The sequence below is a fragment of the Carlito syrichta genome, unplaced genomic scaffold, assembly GCF_000164805.1.
Source record: "Carlito syrichta isolate Samal-C Ts95f unplaced genomic scaffold, Tarsius_syrichta-2.0.1 Scaffold314079, whole genome shotgun sequence".
NCBI classification, from domain to species: Eukaryota; Metazoa; Chordata; class Mammalia; order Primates; family Tarsiidae; genus Carlito; species Carlito syrichta.
The window spans coordinates 86,666-104,903 of NW_007258175.1; the positions used below are offsets into that span (position 1 = coordinate 86,666).

The 18,238-nt window shown below is 44.9% G+C and overlaps 1 protein-coding gene across 1 annotated transcript in view; it reads right to left on the reverse strand.

Moving 5' to 3' along the window:
- Positions 1-418: 418 nt before the first annotated feature.
- The window catches only part of FAM174B (family with sequence similarity 174 member B), a 37,357-nt gene continuing 19,537 nt past the window's right edge, over positions 419-18,238 (reverse strand). Inside the window, exons 3-5 of the mRNA XM_008070968.2 lie at positions 12,700-12,831; positions 1,393-2,413; positions 419-763 (exon numbers count right to left, since the gene is read on the reverse strand). Coding sequence (XP_008069159.2) covers positions 2,410-2,413; positions 12,700-12,831 — 136 coding nt within the window. The 3' untranslated portion in view covers positions 419-763; positions 1,393-2,409. The remainder of the gene's footprint in view (positions 764-1,392; positions 2,414-12,699; positions 12,832-18,238) is intronic.

Genomic DNA, 18,238 nt, shown 5'->3' on the forward strand with positions numbered 1-18,238 from the left:
CTTCCGGCTTTTACTAACCTAGGTGCTAACCCAGCCCTGACAGTGTCCCACGCTCATTCATACAAAGTGTAAACCATGCCAGGTATAAGGCAGTAATAAGTTTTTGACGTGATTGATCCTATGCTCTCTGAAGATACCCCAAGATTCTCCTAAAACAATTAGGGCTCAGTATTTCTTGGCCAAAGAGCCAGCTTCCAGGAAATGAGCAAGTGAGTCTACAAATGAATATGTAAAAATAGCATGTCCCCTCCTCCCCTCCCCTCAGGCACTATTTCATTCCCAAGCCTTTATCTACATCATCAGGATCCAGACCCTGGGACCCCACCCTGCCCTCTCCATAGCCTCGTGCCCATGTTCCTAATCACAAAAGGCACCTCACTGGCCGCAAGAGCAGAAAATATCCAAACCAACGCACATGTGGCCTCACATCTAAAGAGTTTTTATTTAAGAGCCTGTAAGTGCTGAAGTTCCACCGTGGATTTGGAAGGTCATTCTCGGCAGTCGCTTCTGCCAGGACCAGTGGCGAGCACCTGGTAGGCGAGGTCCTGGTGTTCAAACATAAGGCAGAGGAATCCAGCTTTCCCATCGGGTCCAGCTACAGTCATCGAAAGCCACGTGTGAGCCAGCAGTTCCAGTTCAAAGGTTGAAAGGATGCACAGCTGCTAGGTGGCCGGGCTCCTGTGAGTCACCGCTGTGGCCATGAGTACACCACGGAGGGCAGAGATAAAGCAGCCACGGCTGCACTGTTTCCAGTCCCACCCTTCTGCAAGTGGGGGAAGGAGAAAGAAGAAAAGTCAACAGAGAAGGCATGGCAAATGACAGACAATGCAGAAGGCCATAGGCCAGCACTGCTGCCACACCGGTCTTCCCAAGGTCTCTGCTCTCTCCTACAGAGGCCAGACTGCCATCCTGACAGGGTAGGGCCAGAGACACTCATGCCCAGGAGGGCCTCAGGAACCAAGAGAACCCCTGCCGCACTGGAAGCCCCTTCCTACACATTCGCACCTTTCTCAGGAGATTGAAGAACTTGAAAATGGAAGTGGGTCAGGAAAGGTTGGAGTTTTCATCCAAAACAATAGAGCAGGACAATAAACAAGCAAATGTACAAACCCTGGAGCAATTCCAGGAAGGAAAATAGGGGATTTAAAACAAAACAAAACAAAAAAACATCTTTCAAGAGAGAATAGAATCCCAGGGTCCCAAAGGCACTGCTAGTAGACTTTAAGAGAAGCATATTTGTTGCAGCAAATAAATGCAACCCTGGGAACACAGCTAAATGAGAGGTCTCTATCAACCTGAGAAGTCAGCCCAAGGCCATTTCCAGGAACCAGTGGATCTCTGGGCAATGTCAGATGAATCCTCACTTCACAAACTCAAAAATGAGCCACTCACCTGAATCTCTTCCTCCAAGCTGTGGGAAGGGCTGTCCTGCAGTGACCTCCTGGGTCCTGTGGGACCTCCTGGGTCCAGGTGAGTTTCTAGTCCAATCTGGCCTAGACTAACTTCAAATATAGTCACTGACAGTGTGACAACCAAATCACCATTTCAATTGCCACAGTGGTTTTTAAAACTTACATTTCTAGGACAAACGGTGTAGAACTTTGACAGAGCAGAGACAAACACCAAAACACAAAAGATGTTACTAACCAAAAGCTGTCTAGCACTTTCCTTTTCCTTCAGAGAAACTGTTTTATATGTATACACACATACACACACACATGCACACACACACAGTTTTCCCTGATATTGGAAATGCTTTGTGAACTAGCCATGCCTATGTCTGCTGACCCCTTTTAAAAAAAAACAAAAAACAAAGAGAAGAAACAAAAACAATCATAATGGGTCCAGTTCTAGAAGAGCTGACAGCTCTATGCACCTCCACTTTGAACTTCACACAAACATTACCAACACAAAGCCAGGACCTGGCCACACTGAAAATACACCAGAGGGTCAGATGAGGTCTAACTCGTAGATCCAGGAGAAAAGAATGTCAGAAGTTCTAAATATACACTTGGATATCACTCAGGCTTTTTTTAGATTCTTGATCCTCCTGATCTCTTTTACTATTGTCAACAGTTACCTTAAAAAACAATTAAAAAAAAAAAAAAGTGTTTCTACCCTTTACTCCTTAGTGGGCCAGAAAAAATATCTGAAGTGTGGAGAGGAAGGGGTGACATTTGAAAGGGGTGCCCAAAGGGTGGCAGAAATGACTTCCACGTGGTCATTTGAAAACAAGCTTGATGGTGACAATCTGAGCAGTTGTCCAGCACAAACAATGGAGCCAGCGTTTCATAAATAATGTTTGTTTTGGTTCAACACCTCAGACGCGAGAGGGCTTCCAGATCCTTCACTCCCCAGTTTACAGCTGACCAACTTTCCACAGGATGTCAACACACTGGAAAACAGGTTTTACCTAAAAGAAAGGTAAGAACAAGAGTCAGCACCTTCCAGCAGAGCCCTGCACTCATTCTGGCCCCTCCCTAACATCCCCTTCCCCCTCCTTTTCAGTCCTTGAAAACACCACTCCCCAACCTCAAGGCCTTTGAGTGTGCTGTCTGGAAGGCCCAGCCCACACTTCCAACTGACCCCTTTTCCTCCCTCAGCTCCCAACTCAGGATTCTTCCTTAGCTCCCCACATAGACCTCCTAGTACACGACCTTTTTTCTCCTTATATACTTTCTTCCTAACACTTCTATGGGTATTTACACCAGAGGTTGGAAAACTTTGTCTGTAAGATTCCAGAGAGTAAATATTTAAAATGTTTCAGGTCCTGCAGTCACCATGGCAACCACTCAACCCTGAAGCTAGGATGAAAAATCAGCCACAGACAGTACAGAAATGTTTGGGCATGGCTGTGTTCCAATAAAACTTCACAGATACTGAAATTTAAATTGCATATAATGTTTTTCATGTTATGAAAGAGTACTCTTCTTTTGATTCTTTTCAACCATTAAAGTGTAAAAATCAACCAGGCACAGTGGCTCACGCCTGTAATCCCAGCACTTTGGGAGGCAGAGGTGAGAGGATTGCCTGAGTTCAGAGGTTGAAGACCAGCCTGGGCAACTTGGCGAGACCTCGTCTCTACAATAAATCCAAAAAAAATGGTGATGTATGACCGTGGTTCCAGCTATTTGGAAGACTGAGGTAGAAGGATCTCCTAAGCCCAGTAGGTCGAGGCTGCAGTAGTTGTGAGCATGCCACTGTACCCCAGCCTGGGTGACAGAGTGAGACTCAGATTTTTTTTAAAAAGGTGAAAAAAATCACTCTTGGCTCATGAACTATACAAAAACAGGCAGGGGGTCAGATTTGGCCCATGGACCATAGTTTACTGACCCCTGGTTTATGGAATTATCTGATCAGTATCTGCCTTGTACTTAGGCTGGAGCTCACAAGACAGAACGCATGTCTGAGCTTGCTTACCTAGAAACTCATCACTAAAGCACAGTGTCAGACAACATAAGAGACACATGAAGTATTTGTGTAATGAATGAAAGAAAGTTTCAAGACTGAATTCATTCAAGACATCACCTAAAAAGCCTCAGAAAGGGAGGGAAAATGTGACCAGTTAAATCTGCTGCCATCATCTACTGATGTTTGATTACAAGCATTATCACATGTGCAAAAATAATGACGACTTAGTAGAATTTATAAAACAATGAACTTCTTGTCATAAAATTATCCCAAATACCAATATTATCACATCAGGTATCTACTTACTAAAAGATGCAAACACACTGTTTTTAGGAAATATATAATTAAGTATGATCGTAGGGGGAAAGGGACACAATATACGCAACTTACCCTCAAATGATTCAGAAAAAAATAGTTTGTATGCACACACACACACAGAGCAACCAAAAGGCAAATGAGGCAGAATGCTAACAACAGGAAAATCTGGGTAAGGGTGTTCCCTACGCTATTTTTATTTTTGCACTGAGTTTGAACACTTTTTCCAAATAAAAAGATATGGGTATCCTCATATTAGCCACTATGGTCCCCTACTCAACAGAGTAAAGGAAGAAAAAATCAAATTCCCAGCAGCCATGTCCAAGCTGTGCAGGCTGGCTTCCTTTTGGCACCCACCTGCCCCTTCCTGCCCAAGCACTCACCCCTGCCACACAGACAAAGGGACTGAGGACCCTAAATGGTAAGCCTCCTACCAGGTCTGACCCCACCATCAGGCCTATCGCTGTATCCTGTTGAAAGTTTAATGCCAAGGATGAGGGGTGAGGGCGAGGGACTCTGAAGGAACAGCAAAGTTTTCCAAGACCAAACCAGGAATCAGATCAGAAGGAAGGGACCCGATCCCCACACCCACGTGAGAATGGAACAGATGGCAGCAAGCCTGTGGTCTCTGAAGAGAGTAGCTGGCAAATCAGCAGAGATGAAAACCCTATACCACCTGTGCACTGAGAATCCACCTGCACGGGTGTCCCAGAATGGCTGTTCTGGTGACACCACAGCTCACAGGGATCCCCTTCCAGGTTCTCTGCCCTCATCCCATCCCACGGGTCACCATTTACACCCCTGTGCTTATAAGAAGCACCCACACATACACACGCAGAGAGAGAAGTGCAGCGGAGCTCCAGAGGGGAGCCCCAGCACCCACTGCAGAATCTTCCACACGCCTCCATGGGGAGCAGTCCACTCACACATGCCAGCACCCACCGAGGGCAGGCCCTGGCCACCGGCTCTCTCAGTCTCTCTAGAAGGTGCTACATCTCAAGTCTGAGCACCATAGCTGGTTGGGCCTTCAGGCTCCCTAGGGTGACGGGAACTCAGGAACTTTGCTCTGGGGACAATGGGCAGGGGACAGGCTATCTGTAGAGAAGCCTGGCTGTGAAGTCCTGGCTCCCTCAAAGTCATCTGGGGCTTCCCTGAAGCTATTTTGAGGCCTTGGGGCTCCCCCTAGGAGGGACCTTAGGGGTCAGAGCCTCCAGGATGCACCTCGCCTAGTACACCTTCTCTGGCTCAAACTCCCCGTGTCTATACCTGCTGTTACTTCTCCCTGGAATGCCCTCACATCTCCCTGACCTTTGAGCCACCTTGAGCTCACATCCTGATCCTCTCAGACTCATTCTGAATGTCACCTCCTCTGGGAAGAACTTCCTGCCTCCTCCTAGCTGCCCACAGCATCCTGTTCCTTCCTCCATTAGGGCACTAGCCAGGTGGTCTTAGGTGGCTATGTTCCTAGCTGCCCCCACTCTCAACACAGGCTCCTTGAAGGCAGGGCCAGACTGCACTCACAGGTGAAGGAATTAGCAGGCTTGCCAGCTCGATACACAATGATAAGCAGAGATTCTGACAGGTCTCTCAGCCCCCTTCTGATCCCCTAGAACATCTTGCTTCATCATTGAGACAAACAAGAACAAGTGTCAATGCTGACCCCAACCCTAGAATCTCCATAAGAGTTGAAGGTGTATTTAGTTGCCGTGACCCAAGCTTATTCAGATCTCCTACTGTCCGATGACATTGGGTTATACCCGGAGAAGGACAGTGACAGTGACATGCCCTAACTTGCCATGTGTCCCACATTTTGCAAGAAGCCTGTCTGGCAGGTGAAACAGCCCTAAATGTGAGTACACCTGTCTCAGCACCTATCAGAGGCATCCAGCACCCAGGCAACTGACCTCTCAGTGCAGCAGGCAAGGATACCCAGGAAGAGGGCACAGTGACCTCGGGAATGAACAACGGAGAAGCCAGAGGGAAGAAGTGTGGCCCTGTGTGGGAGTACACCTGAGATAGACAGACGTGGGGACGCCACCATGTGTAATGGGAGCCCCCAGCAGTTCTACCACATACCTTCCAAAATACACTGGAAAAGAACGCCTGAAAAAAATGTGACTTGTTTTTTCAAAAGTATTAACACTTAGTATTGTTTGTGCTTTTATTGTTATTGCTTGATTTAGATACCTTTTCACATAGGCTCCATCCTCACAGATTCAAGAAGTTTCAAGGTGCCCAGGCTTAAAGCATGACACCTTAACTGAAAACTGCCCACCAACTGCCATATATTGCTTCCCAGAGAAACAAAAATGCTCTGTGAGAGGCCCATTTTTAACACAAAAGCTCTGTGCTCTGCAAGGAAGAGGACTGGCAGGTCTTTTTTCAGACAGGTATGGGGCTGGCTTCTGATGCTGTTTCAGGTCCAGGTGGGATACTCCAGCACCCACGGGGAGCCTGCAGGTCCCCAGCTGCTTTCTGGTTCCTTCCAGGCCTCAGAAGTGCATGATGTCCAATGTTTCCACATCCACTGCCCCTGCAGCCATTCACTTGCCGATGCTCCTGACAGTTCAGCTCCTCCTCCTCCAAAAGCCATCAGGAAGCTTGGGGTGCCCAGCTGCTCAGAGGTCCTTAGTAAGCAGAAGCAGCCGCAAGAAGGCACTGTCCTGATGTGTTTAGCAACTGCCATCAGGCCTCTGTGGGAGCTCAGAGCCCTGGGATAGCAAGTCAGGTCTGTTTTCTCCTCTCCCAGCCTACCCTGCAGGGGCCTCTTGCTGCAAACTGCACAGAATGTCCTTTGTTCCCAAGACAAGATGCTAGGCACAGTTTCCAGCATTGTCGCGGAAGTCTCATCAGTTTCTAATTATATTCCCGCAGGAAGCTTTATCCACAGAGGGTGGGAGGCAGGCATTTTCTAGAATGCATGCCTGCACCCCCACGGGGCCGCAACTTTTCCACGCATAAGAAACTGGGGACAGGGACCTCCCTCTTGGCAGGGAGACAGGGCTGGCAGGAGCAGCGCATTCTCCCAGCAGCCAACCTTTGGGCTGTGCTTGTCACAGCTGTTGGGCCGCCTGCCACACGAGCGGGAGGAGGAGCCGGCATCTGCCTCGACCGGAGGGATGCCTAAAGAGTGTAACAAAAGTCTCCCGTAATAAACTGGGAATGCACAGAGGCCCAAAACATCCGCACAACTGCACACGAGGCCAACCAAGCTCAAAACACATGCAACCGAAATCCCAACGCCTCTTGGAGGATGGAACTGTTTCAAAACCCCAGGGCTTTCTGCACTCCGCTTAGCTATCATTTCTCCTTTCCAATTAGCCTTTTTAAGTACAGAGATAGAAACTCATTTCTATGGACTCCGCCCTCCCTCATCTGGCCCTGAGCTCTGAAGTGCTTCTCTCTCATCCTGGCTGATCTTCTTCCTCTACATTTCCTATCTGGCTGGAAACAAGCCTGGCTGATGGGTATGGTTCTAAGTTACAAGATGTTACCTGTGTACTAATAAGAGGCAGGTTACTGCCTTACTGCCCTGGCACCAAAAACCTGATTTCCCTTTTCCCACTCAATCATAAACAACCCAAAGTCATGATCCAGTCACTTTCCTTTTTTTTTTTTGTATATGCTAAGCCAGTCAGTGTCACATCCAATTTAAATAAAGTCCACTTCCTAGAGAGAACCAAAAAGTTTGGCTGAGCTGCATCTAAACGGGAAAAACAAATACCTACGACAAATGAGCAATGCTCAGAGAAGTTCACAGGAACACTAAATCAAACCTAAAACTGGTCTTAACATCTTTGTTCTTTCACATCTATTGACCTGAATACACTATTCATAATACAACATTCAGGTGGAAAAACTTTCCAAAACAGCATGTATAACACAGTCCTATTTCTATAAAAAGGAAAGTTCCACAGACATGGACTCACACACACTCTAGTAGTTACCATTAAGTAGTAAGATGATGAGTAATTTTATTCTATTTTATTTTTCCTGTTTCTTACCTGTACTTTCTTTTTTTTCTTTTTTTTTTTTTGAGTTGGAGTCTCACTCCGTCATCCAGGTTGGAGTGCACTGGCACACTCACTGCCACCCCAGCATCAACCTGCTGGCCTCTGGCAATCCTTCCCTCAGCCTTCCAAGTAGCCAGAACAACAGGTGCACACTACCGTGCCTGGCTAATTTTTTATTTATTGTACAGATGAGGTCTTGCCAAGTTGTCCGGACTGGTCTTGAACCCACGGGCTCAGGCAATCCACTCACCTCAGGCACCCAAAGTGCTGGAATTACAGGCTGAGCCACCGAGCCCAGCTACCTGTACTTTCTTTAGCATACATCACATCTGTAATAAGAAAAGCTATTATCACTCAATCTTTCTAAATGGTCAGTCATCTTTGGGCCTGAGGACTGGCGTGGTCTTATGTCTAGTGACTCACCTTCAAGTTCACTCACACTCTGATTTTATTTCAACCACAAACTGCACAAGCTTCCAGTGGGAGCTACTTGAATCTCAGTTCTTCCGAATAAACAGGCAGGCAAGGCTGTGCTTGGTGATGATAGTGAAAACCCGGGGGAAACAGGTTAGGCAGATGGACTTACAGAATAAATGCTTCTACCAAAAGACAAGGCTGAAAATGAATGAGCTACATATTTAATGGAAGAAGTGATTAAAAAAAAAAAAGAACACACCAAAAGAAAGCTAAAGGAAAGGAAGCAGAAATGAAGTGAAAACTGAATATAACAACAGAGAGGATCACAAATAAGCTGAAAGTTGGTTCTTTGTGTAGAGTAATAAAATTAACCTTCTAGCAAGTCTGATCAAGAAAATGAAGAAAAGTAAAAATAATCAATACTAAGAATGAAAAGGGGACCATGGCTACCCACATTACAAAGATTTAAAAGAATATAATAAGATAGTGCTGTGAACAACTTTAGGACAACGTATTTGAAAATTTAGATGAAATGGACAAAATTCTAAAAGCAAACAACCCATCAAAACCGACCCAAGAAGAAATAAAGACTAAATAATCCTATAACCATTCAAAGAATTGAACATCAATTTTTTTTTTAAATCTTTGCACAAAGAATCAGGCCCCACCAGTTTTAGCATGCTATACTAAACATTTCAAAAATAATAATAAATCCAACATGATATAAACCATTCTAGAAAATAGGAAAATAAGGAACATGCCAACTCATTTTATGAGACTAGTAAAATTTTTACCAAAGTCTGACAAGGTTTTGGAAGAAAATAACAGACCAGATCTCAGTCATTAAAAGAAATGAGAAAGTCCTAAACAAAATATAAGAAAGTCTAAACGAAAAGATAACATGGCCAGGCTCTTTTTAATCTCAGGAATGCTAAGCTGATTTAATATGAGAAAACTAATGCCTATAAAAGTTTCCACCTTAATTAAAGGAAAAAATACGACCTTCTTGATAAAGCTAGAAAAGGCATTTAATAAAATTCAAATTAGCAAACTAGATATAGCAGGGAACTTCTGAGGGGAAAAAAATCCACAAAAACCCTATAGCAAGCACTACTCTTAGTGGTCAAATAGTGAAAGAAAGCATAGCCTTTAAGATCAAGAATAAGACAGGATGCCTGCTATTACCACTTTTACTTAACAATGTCTTAGAGGCCAAAAGTACAAAAAGGCTTTTAAAAAGATGATGAAAATGTTTCAGAACTTGGGAGGTAGGGTAGGGGCGTGGCCAGGGACTCTTATTAGATAACCCATCTACACAGAAAACCCAGAAGAATCCACATTTAGACTACTAGAATTCATAAAAGTTTAGTAAGATTGCCAGATTTTTAAAAAATCAGCATCTTAAAAAAATAATTACCAAGAACAAAAAGTTAAAAAGTGATCTTTTCTAAAAGACATCAGAGACAAGGTCATGAATTATGTGGCAGGGGCTTGCAAAGGAGCCTGTTTTTGAAGCTGTCCCCCCAAGCGACAGCAAAGACAACCCGGCAGCCCCAGGAACAGAAACCTGGATGTGCAGGTTGGTCTGTAGAACAAAGGAGTTATGGTTGATGATCTGGAATGGGAAACGAATACAAATGGATCTGCCAGGTCCTGAGTCTGTGCCTAGAATGGGGGTGGAGGAGAGACATTAAGGCTTGAGTATTAAAAAAAACCCTGCTGTGTCAGATAGAGATGGAGTATCCATTATTAAAGTGGCCAAGGAAAAATTCCAAGAGCATGCTTGGAGACCTGGTTTCTCACGTACTTTTGCCCAGGGGGCAAACTTGGACATTCAAAAAAGCAAAAATATTGCCTGCTACCTTAACACCTCCTACCAGGTAGTTCAATTTAATCATTTACCTTCAGTAATGAGCTTCACAGCCAGCAGCAACGCCAATACGAGACTAATTGTCTTCCTATAAAAGGAACTTGCTCCACTATTTGAAGAGTTGAGAAAAGCTATGGAAGTTTCTTCATCTGACTGTGGTTTCAATGTGCACCTTATCTTCATTATACCAGACACAATATCAATCCAGCAATCTTTAGGCCACAGTAAATAATGGTATCCATGCACTCAGGTAAAAGGCCCTTTCCACCTATATACATAGGAAAGTTAGTGATTCTACCAATAAAGAAAGTCTGTAGACTGTAAAGAAAGAGTCTACAGGCAGGATTTCTGGAGAGATAGCTATATTTCCTTGTTTAAGGTCTTGTTTTATTTAGTGGGATGTGAGAATAACACAAAAATGGTTCAGTCTATCACGGTTCCCATGGTGTTAGCTCAGTCACCAAATATCAATGATATGCTGTTCAGTGGATCTGAGTCAAAACAGTATATTGATCCACTCCAACTATTAAGTGCTCCCTATTGTACGATAGGCCCAGGTCTGCCGAAGGAAGCAGACTCTTTTTACTGTGAATAATAATCAGGACATGGTTTTCTTCACATCATATTTTATTTCTTTGTATTGAATGTGAGACAGATAAAATGGCTTAGCCACAATCAGTACAATCACTAACTTCCATGTATACAGGCATTTCTCAATATCCACTGGGAATTGTCTTCAGGAGCCCCCACAAATACCAAAATCCACTCAAGTCCTTGATACGAAATGGCATAATATTTGCATTTAACCTACACATATCCTCCCATATACTTTTTTTTTTCAAAGCAGGATTTATTGAGAGGACAGAAAAGCTCCCACAGGGGGAAGAGACCCGAGGGGTTGCCCCCTCATATACTTTAAATAATCTCTGCATTACTAATAATTCCTAAAATGCAAATGCTATGTAAATAGTTGTTAGACTGTATTGGTTTTGGGGTTGAACTTTTGTTGTTGTATCGGTTTTATTTTTTTAGGATTATGTCTGATCTGTGGTTGGTTGAATCCACAGATGCAGATCCCTCAGATACACAGAGCTGATTGTATATTATTTTGCATTATGAGTGAATATTACTAATTGATTTGATTCTTTTCAAAAGGTGCTACTCTTTATCTAACATGCAAATTATAACAAATGGAGGTTCCCCCCCATTCTGCTCTCTGTAACCAATCATATTCAATGTTTTCATATTATTCATAAAATTTAGGTGTGGGCCAGGCACAGTGGCTCATGCCTGGAATCCTAGTACTTTGGAAGGTGGAGGCAAGAGGACTGCCTGAGCCCAAGGGTTTGAGACCAGCCTGGGCAACTTAGCGAGACCTTATCTCTATATTAAATCAAAAAATTAGCCAAGCATGGTGGCACATACCTGTAGTTCCAGCTACTAGGAAGGCTGAGGTGGAAGGATCACCTGAGCCCAGCAGGTCAAGGCTGTGGTAGCTATGAGTGTGCCACTGCACTCCAGCTTGGATAACAGAGTGAGATTCTGACTCAAAAAAAAAACATTAGGTGCAATTCATTAACAAACTCTGCTTCCAAAACCAACATGTATGTAAACATGATAATATAGCCTTTCTTATCAGACATGAGTATAAATAAAATAGTATTTTAGAAGCAAAATATCTGATACATACATATTAAAATATAGAACACCTAGGAATATATCTAACAAAACTGTATAGAACATTTATAAATAAAATTTTGAAAGTACTGAAAGACACTTTTTAAAGTACCTAAATAACTGGAAAGTCATTCCATATTCAAGGATTGGAAGAGTCAACATGAAGATGTCTCTAAACTGATCTACAGAGTCAATGCAGTTCCAACCAAAATCCAAAATGTTGTTCTGTTGAATCTGACCAAGGGCCCAGGACAGCCAGGGCTAAGAAGAACAAATGATGCAAATGTAGATCTTGCCTCCTCAGGCATGCAGAAGCCATGAAACGGGGGACCTTGGAAAGGGACCCAGCATGGATTTTTATTTCACTTTTACTACTAACTAGGACATTGGGCAAGCAACTTCCCCTCTCTAGGTCTTCAAGCACACATCTCAAAACCATACCTCAGCCCTTCCACTGAGAATCTCACATATTCAAAGTACATTCCTAAAGGATCTGAAAAGCCACACCACAATCACAAAGTCATTCTGACTCTCCTAGAGACCACCTTTAGGAAACACACCTGTGTTTGGAGCTCACAGGTAAATTCCATCCAAGCAGGAACCCCACCCACCCACATCCTCGTTGTGGACATCAGCGAGGCTGACAGATTAGTTTCTGTCTAGATACCCAGTGTGCAGCATGTTTGGCTGCTCCAGCCAGACACCCCCACAGCCAGCACGTGACCCAGCACGTGACCAGCTCATTGTCTGAAGTTCAGCCCTCTTCTTCCTCCTTTAAAACTGACTTAGCATTCTCATTTGGGAAAAGTACGGAATAAGCGTTTCTCTGCTGAGTTTCTGGGTTTTGTGTGTTCTAGGAAGGGCTCAAAGGAGGACCCCTATAAGCAAAACACCCCAAGGCCCAACATTTAGCCAAAGAACAAGAATGCCTGGCCTCCAGGTCCCACTCACCCATCACCTAGAGCCCAGGAAGAAGCAGCTGTCTTCACCCTGTACCTGTATTTGATGTCAAATACTGTGGAGTCTTCATCCTCATCATCCTCTTCATTCAGCGGGGCCATTTCCACTCGCTCAGCTGGAGTGGTGATGATGTCGTATTTTCGGGTCTTCTTTAGCCTCTTTCCTGACCTGGAGGAAGAGAAGCACATTTATGAGAGCATAGCTCAGAGAGAGACACTGAGCCCAAGGCTCAGAGGACCTGACACAGACTTAGCGGCAGATGTTGTTAGGTTCCCTTCCTCCCACCTGAGGACACGAGGATTCTGACCAAAGGTAAACCAAACTGCTGCCTCCAGTCTAGCTACTGAGGCTGCTCCCAGAAGACCTCGAGACAGTTACCAGCCTTGATAACCCTTTATGTTCCTCACTCATAAAGCAGAGATACCGGTCCTGAGCACTGCAAACTCAGTAACCAAGATAAATAACGTATGAATGCAACATGTTAAAAAGGCATAATATGCTGGGCATGGTTGCTCATGCCTATAATCCCAACACTTCAGGAGGCCAGGGTAGGAGGATACTTGAGGCCCAGAGTACAGAGTATAAGACCAGCCTGGACAGTGTAGCAAGACCTAGTCTTTACAAAAAATTAAAAATTAGTTGGGTGTGGTGGCACCTGTAGTCCCAGTTACTCAAGAGACTGAGGCAGGAGGTTCCCTTAAGCCTAGCAGGTCGAGGCTGTGGTGAGCCATGATCATACCACTGCACTCCAGCCTGGGCAACAGAGTGAGACCCTGACTCAAAAAAAGTTATTTGTTTTTTAGTTGGAGCCTCATTCTGCCACCCAGGCTGGAGTGCAGTGACACGCTCATGTCCACCGCAGTCTCAACCTGCTGGGTTTAGCTGACGCTTCTGCCTCAGCCTTCCAAGTAGTTGGAAGTATAGTCACGTGCCATATGCCTGGCTAATTTTTTGACTTATTATAGAAATGAGGTCTTACCAAGTTGCCCAGGCTGGTCTGGAACCTGTGGGTTCAGGCAATCCTCTCATTTTGGCCTCCCAAAGTGCTGGGATTATAGGCGTGAGCCACTATGCCCGGCAAAACAAATTTTGTTTTTTTGGGGTTTTTTGATTTGGAGTCTCACTCTGTCGCCCAGACTGGAGTGCAGTGGCCGCTCCCGGCCACCGCAGCCTCGACCTGCTAGGCTCCTGCAATCCTTCCACCTCAGTCTTCCAAGTAGCCGGAATTACAGGCATGCACTACCATGCCCGGCTGATTTTTTGATTTATTGTAGAGATGAGGTCTCGCTGCCCAGGCGGGTCTCGAACCTGTGGGCTCAGGCAATCTACTCACCTCAGCCTCTCAAAGGCGCGGGATTACAGGCTGAGCCACCGAGCCCGGCTAACAAATTTTTAAAATGACAAAATTTAAACAAGAAAAAAGCCATGATGGACAAAAGATCTAGATGTCCAATCAAGACAGCCCCACCCTAAGGGCCAGCCAAAAAGGATCTGGGTCAGAGCTCAGCCACTCTCTACTTGAGTGATCAGGGGTAAGTCAGGTAATCTCCCCAGGCCTCCTTTTCCTCATAACTAACCTTGGATAGGACCAGTCTTCCTCGCAGTCCAGGGAGGATTACATGAGCTGATTTGCTTAACAGGCGAGTCTTGGCAAAAGTTACCATTAGTCATAATAATAAGTAGAAGTCAAACATGCTACCTCCTTTACCCTAAGACAAGGACTTGTGAAAATTAATCCACTTTGTTTCCATCTTGGGGACTTATGAGGAAAATGGCTGTAATAGTATATTTTTACCTTTGGGATGGTGGAGGGTCACCGTGGGCTATGGGGAAAGCGCTGACACAAGCCACTTCAGCCTCTGGCCTATGACACTATGCATGAAGGTTGCAATATTTACCAGGTCACGGCTGGAAAGCTTATGATGCCACTGGGGAATAACACTATTAGTATGATGACTGATGGGTCTCTCCACTCTCTTGAACTTTTTCCTAATTGCTTTGTACTCTCTGGAGTCCCTCTGTTTTAAGAATATTTGTTACTCTCTATGAGAAACCAGTCAACCCCAAAAGTCATAATGGAGCATTGAAGAATCACGTTCCCTACACATTCTTCCTGCAGACCACAAGCTGCTCCCGACGGAGACCCCATCAAAGACACAGGCAAAATCTCTTTGTCCTCAGCAAAGAGAAGCTCTTCAATAAGCTTGCAAAATGAATGAAAACAGAACTTCACTTTCAGGTTTTCTACAAATTTCTTAGCAATTTGCCCTTGTCTTGCCTAATATGATTTATCAACATGTCATGTCATTTACATAAAAAGTTTTAGGACCATAACTTCAGGCATAAAGCAACCTATACAACCTGCTCCTCATGTTTCTTTAAGAGAAAAGGGGTCAGATTTTGGAAGAAGAGAAACCATCTGTGAAGTCCAATGATTCCTAAGTCTCATTACAAAGCATTTTTTCCTCCCTGCTTTCTTCACAGATATACACACTCATACCCACAGGTTCAGGTACGAATCTACCTGGATTCTGGATACAGGATGGAGCTTGGTGCAAATGCCAAGTCTGGTGGTAAGGGGATAATAAAGAGGCACAGCCAGTAACCTAGCCAGTAGCCCTGGGACATTAGCATTTCAGAAGCAGGCACTGTTGGTCCCACAACAGATTCTTCTCACCACCTCCCCCCAAGAGAGTAAAATAAATCTTTGTATTCTGCCCTGGATGATTCATAATCCCTGAATGATTCCATCTTTGATATTGGATGGGGAAATGTAAGCCCAGAAACAACTCCAAATGCCACAAGCAATCCAAGACAGCCACAAGAAAAACCACCCATCCTCAAATGCACAAGACTAGGGTCAAACTCCCAGTCTGCACAGACTCACACACCAGACCCTTCTCACAAAGACAGTCCTAAATCTCCACCCGGAGGATTCACAACTATTTGAGGGGAGCTCCTGGCTCTGCAAAGGGGCAGGCTAGGCTGTCCATTTCCAACACACAAGCATGAGAAAAGGAAATGTCCTGTGAACCCACGAACTTGAGAAAGCTTCCTGGGGGCCCTTGAAAAGATTAATGCCTAGATGATTTCAGGCTGAGTAGTCATGGTCCTATTTGTGACTCTTTTTCAGGCACCATGAAGCCTAAAAAATGCAAAATCTGATTGCAAATCTCATGGTGCACTTGGGACTCATGCCTCATTTAGTCATTGGCCCTGGGGCAGGACTGACTGCTGACCCTCAGAGAAGGCTCTGGAGGCTCTGACTTTAGCTTTGCATCATAAGAGTGGAGCCCCATCACTTATACAAACTCTTTCCTTTTCTCTATATATTGTCTATAAAGTCTTATGAAAAGAAAGTTAGCCTAAAATTAAAATAAGGCCCTTGAGCACCTGCCCATAGGAGAAGCAGGAAAATGACACCAGCTTCTAGAATGCTGTGGCCTCCAATGTTTAAGGCCAGCCTTTCCAACCTTGTGACCTCAAGAAATAAATTTCAACCCCAAGATTACACCAAAGGTGTGATGGTGAATGTTATGTGTTAACTTGATTAGGCCACAGGGTGCCCAGACATTTGGTCACATGCTATTCGGGGAGTGTCTGTCAGGATGTATCTTAATGAGTTTAACAGTTGAATCTGAGGACTCTGTGTAAAAGTAGATGGCCCTCCCTAATGGGGGTGGGCCCTGTCTAGTCAACTGAAGGTCTGAGTAGAACAAAAGGCAGATCTTCCCTCAAAGAGTAAGGAGAACTCCATCTGCCTAATTTTCTGCAGGCAGAGACATGTTTTTTTCCTTACTTTGGACTTAAACTAAAACATAGGCTCTTTGAGGGACTTGAGCCTGCCTGCGTTTAGGCTGGAAATTGCAACATTGCCTCCCTAGGTTTCTGTCTTGCAGATGGCAGATCTTGGGACTTGTCAGCCTCCATAATCACACAAGTCAATTCTCAATTCCTTACAATAAACCTCAATCTCTCTCTACACACACACACACCCCTATCCATTCCATTTCCCTGAAGAACCCTAATATAAAAGGCCATTAGCAAGAGCCCTCATGCATGTTTCAAACGCCAGTTTTGACATAATGAGCTGGAGAAATTACATTTCAAACAATCAACTCACTGAGACAAAACACTCTTTACAAAAGAAGGGCAATTTCTGCTGTTTCACTGCTGGGCGTATTAATAAGGGAAAACTGAGACTCGTGAGAAGTTCAAAGATACTCAGCCACATTCTCAGCAGAGGCACACTGGCTGTGTTGGCAAGGGTCTCCACTGCTGGATGGGAGGGAACCTGCATAGTTTAGAAATGGAGTTGGTGGTGGAAAGACAGGGTGGTGGGATTAGTGGGGAGGGTGGGATATTCATACATTTCTCAACCAGCGAATTCTCCATTTACTAGCTGTGTAGCAGTCAGAAGCAGGGAAATATATGAAGAGAGTCGACCAGTATTTCCTGCATTCCTGCAGATCCCTGAGCCTAACTGTGCTGGACTCAGAGAACAGTGCCATTCAGCCCCAGAGTGAGAACATGAGCAGATGGGGAAAACGAGTGCATTCTGAAGCCTACATGACCTCGCTGAGTCCTGCTCTCTCTTCACTAAAGATGGATTCTATAATGTGTCTTTTAAAACTAATAAAAGTTCACAAGAGTTAAACTCTTTCTGGGGGCCAGCTAAGTACTTTTGCCTGTGTGAGCACATGTAAGATGTTGAAATCACCCTGTAGGGCACACACTGCTGATATCCCTGTCTTATAGCTGAAGAAACTGAGGCTCAGAGCAGTCAACTCATCCATGGCCATGTAGCTATAAGCAGCAGAGCGAGAGTTTGAAGCAGGCAGTCCAGGGACTGGGGGCTCACGGTGGGCACTACCTGCCTCCTTTCCATGGGGGTGAAAGAGCCACACCACTACCCATGGTTTGAAATGTGCCAATAAGGCAGGAGGGCACAGGGATTAAGAGCACAGACTACAAAGTCAACTCAGGAAGATCGCAGGGCACAATGAGCACACATCACTCCTTAGAGGGCCAGGGGTGCTTTCATGGGACACCTTGAACCTCCCTGTGCATGCCCAGAGGGAAGGCACCAGCTCTCCACTGCCAGTCCCACTCACCCAGAGTACCACTCCACATCCTACTAGACTTCCCACCACTTGACTCTAACACCCAAAAATGCTCTGTCATTATCACACTTTCTGGAACATGTCACTTATCACAGCACACACATTCCTATTTCACACGGATTTGGGCCCACTTCTAGCAAACCGTTTCTAAACTGTGACCCCTTTGGGAGGCATACTGATCTAGAAATGGCCAGCGGCTATTACCTCCCTCTTTTTTTTTTTTTTTTTAATTTCTGAGTTAGGGTCTCACCCAGTCTGGAGTGAACAGTGTCATAATCCTGGCTCACTGCAGCCTCGACCTCCTGGGCTCAGGCGATCCTCCTGCCTCAGCCTCCTGAGTAGCTAGGACTACAGACGGGTGCCACCACACCCAGCTAATTTTTTTATTTTTTTGTAGAGACAAGGTCTTTGCTATATTGCCTAGGCTGGTCTCAAACTCTTGGGCTCAAGCA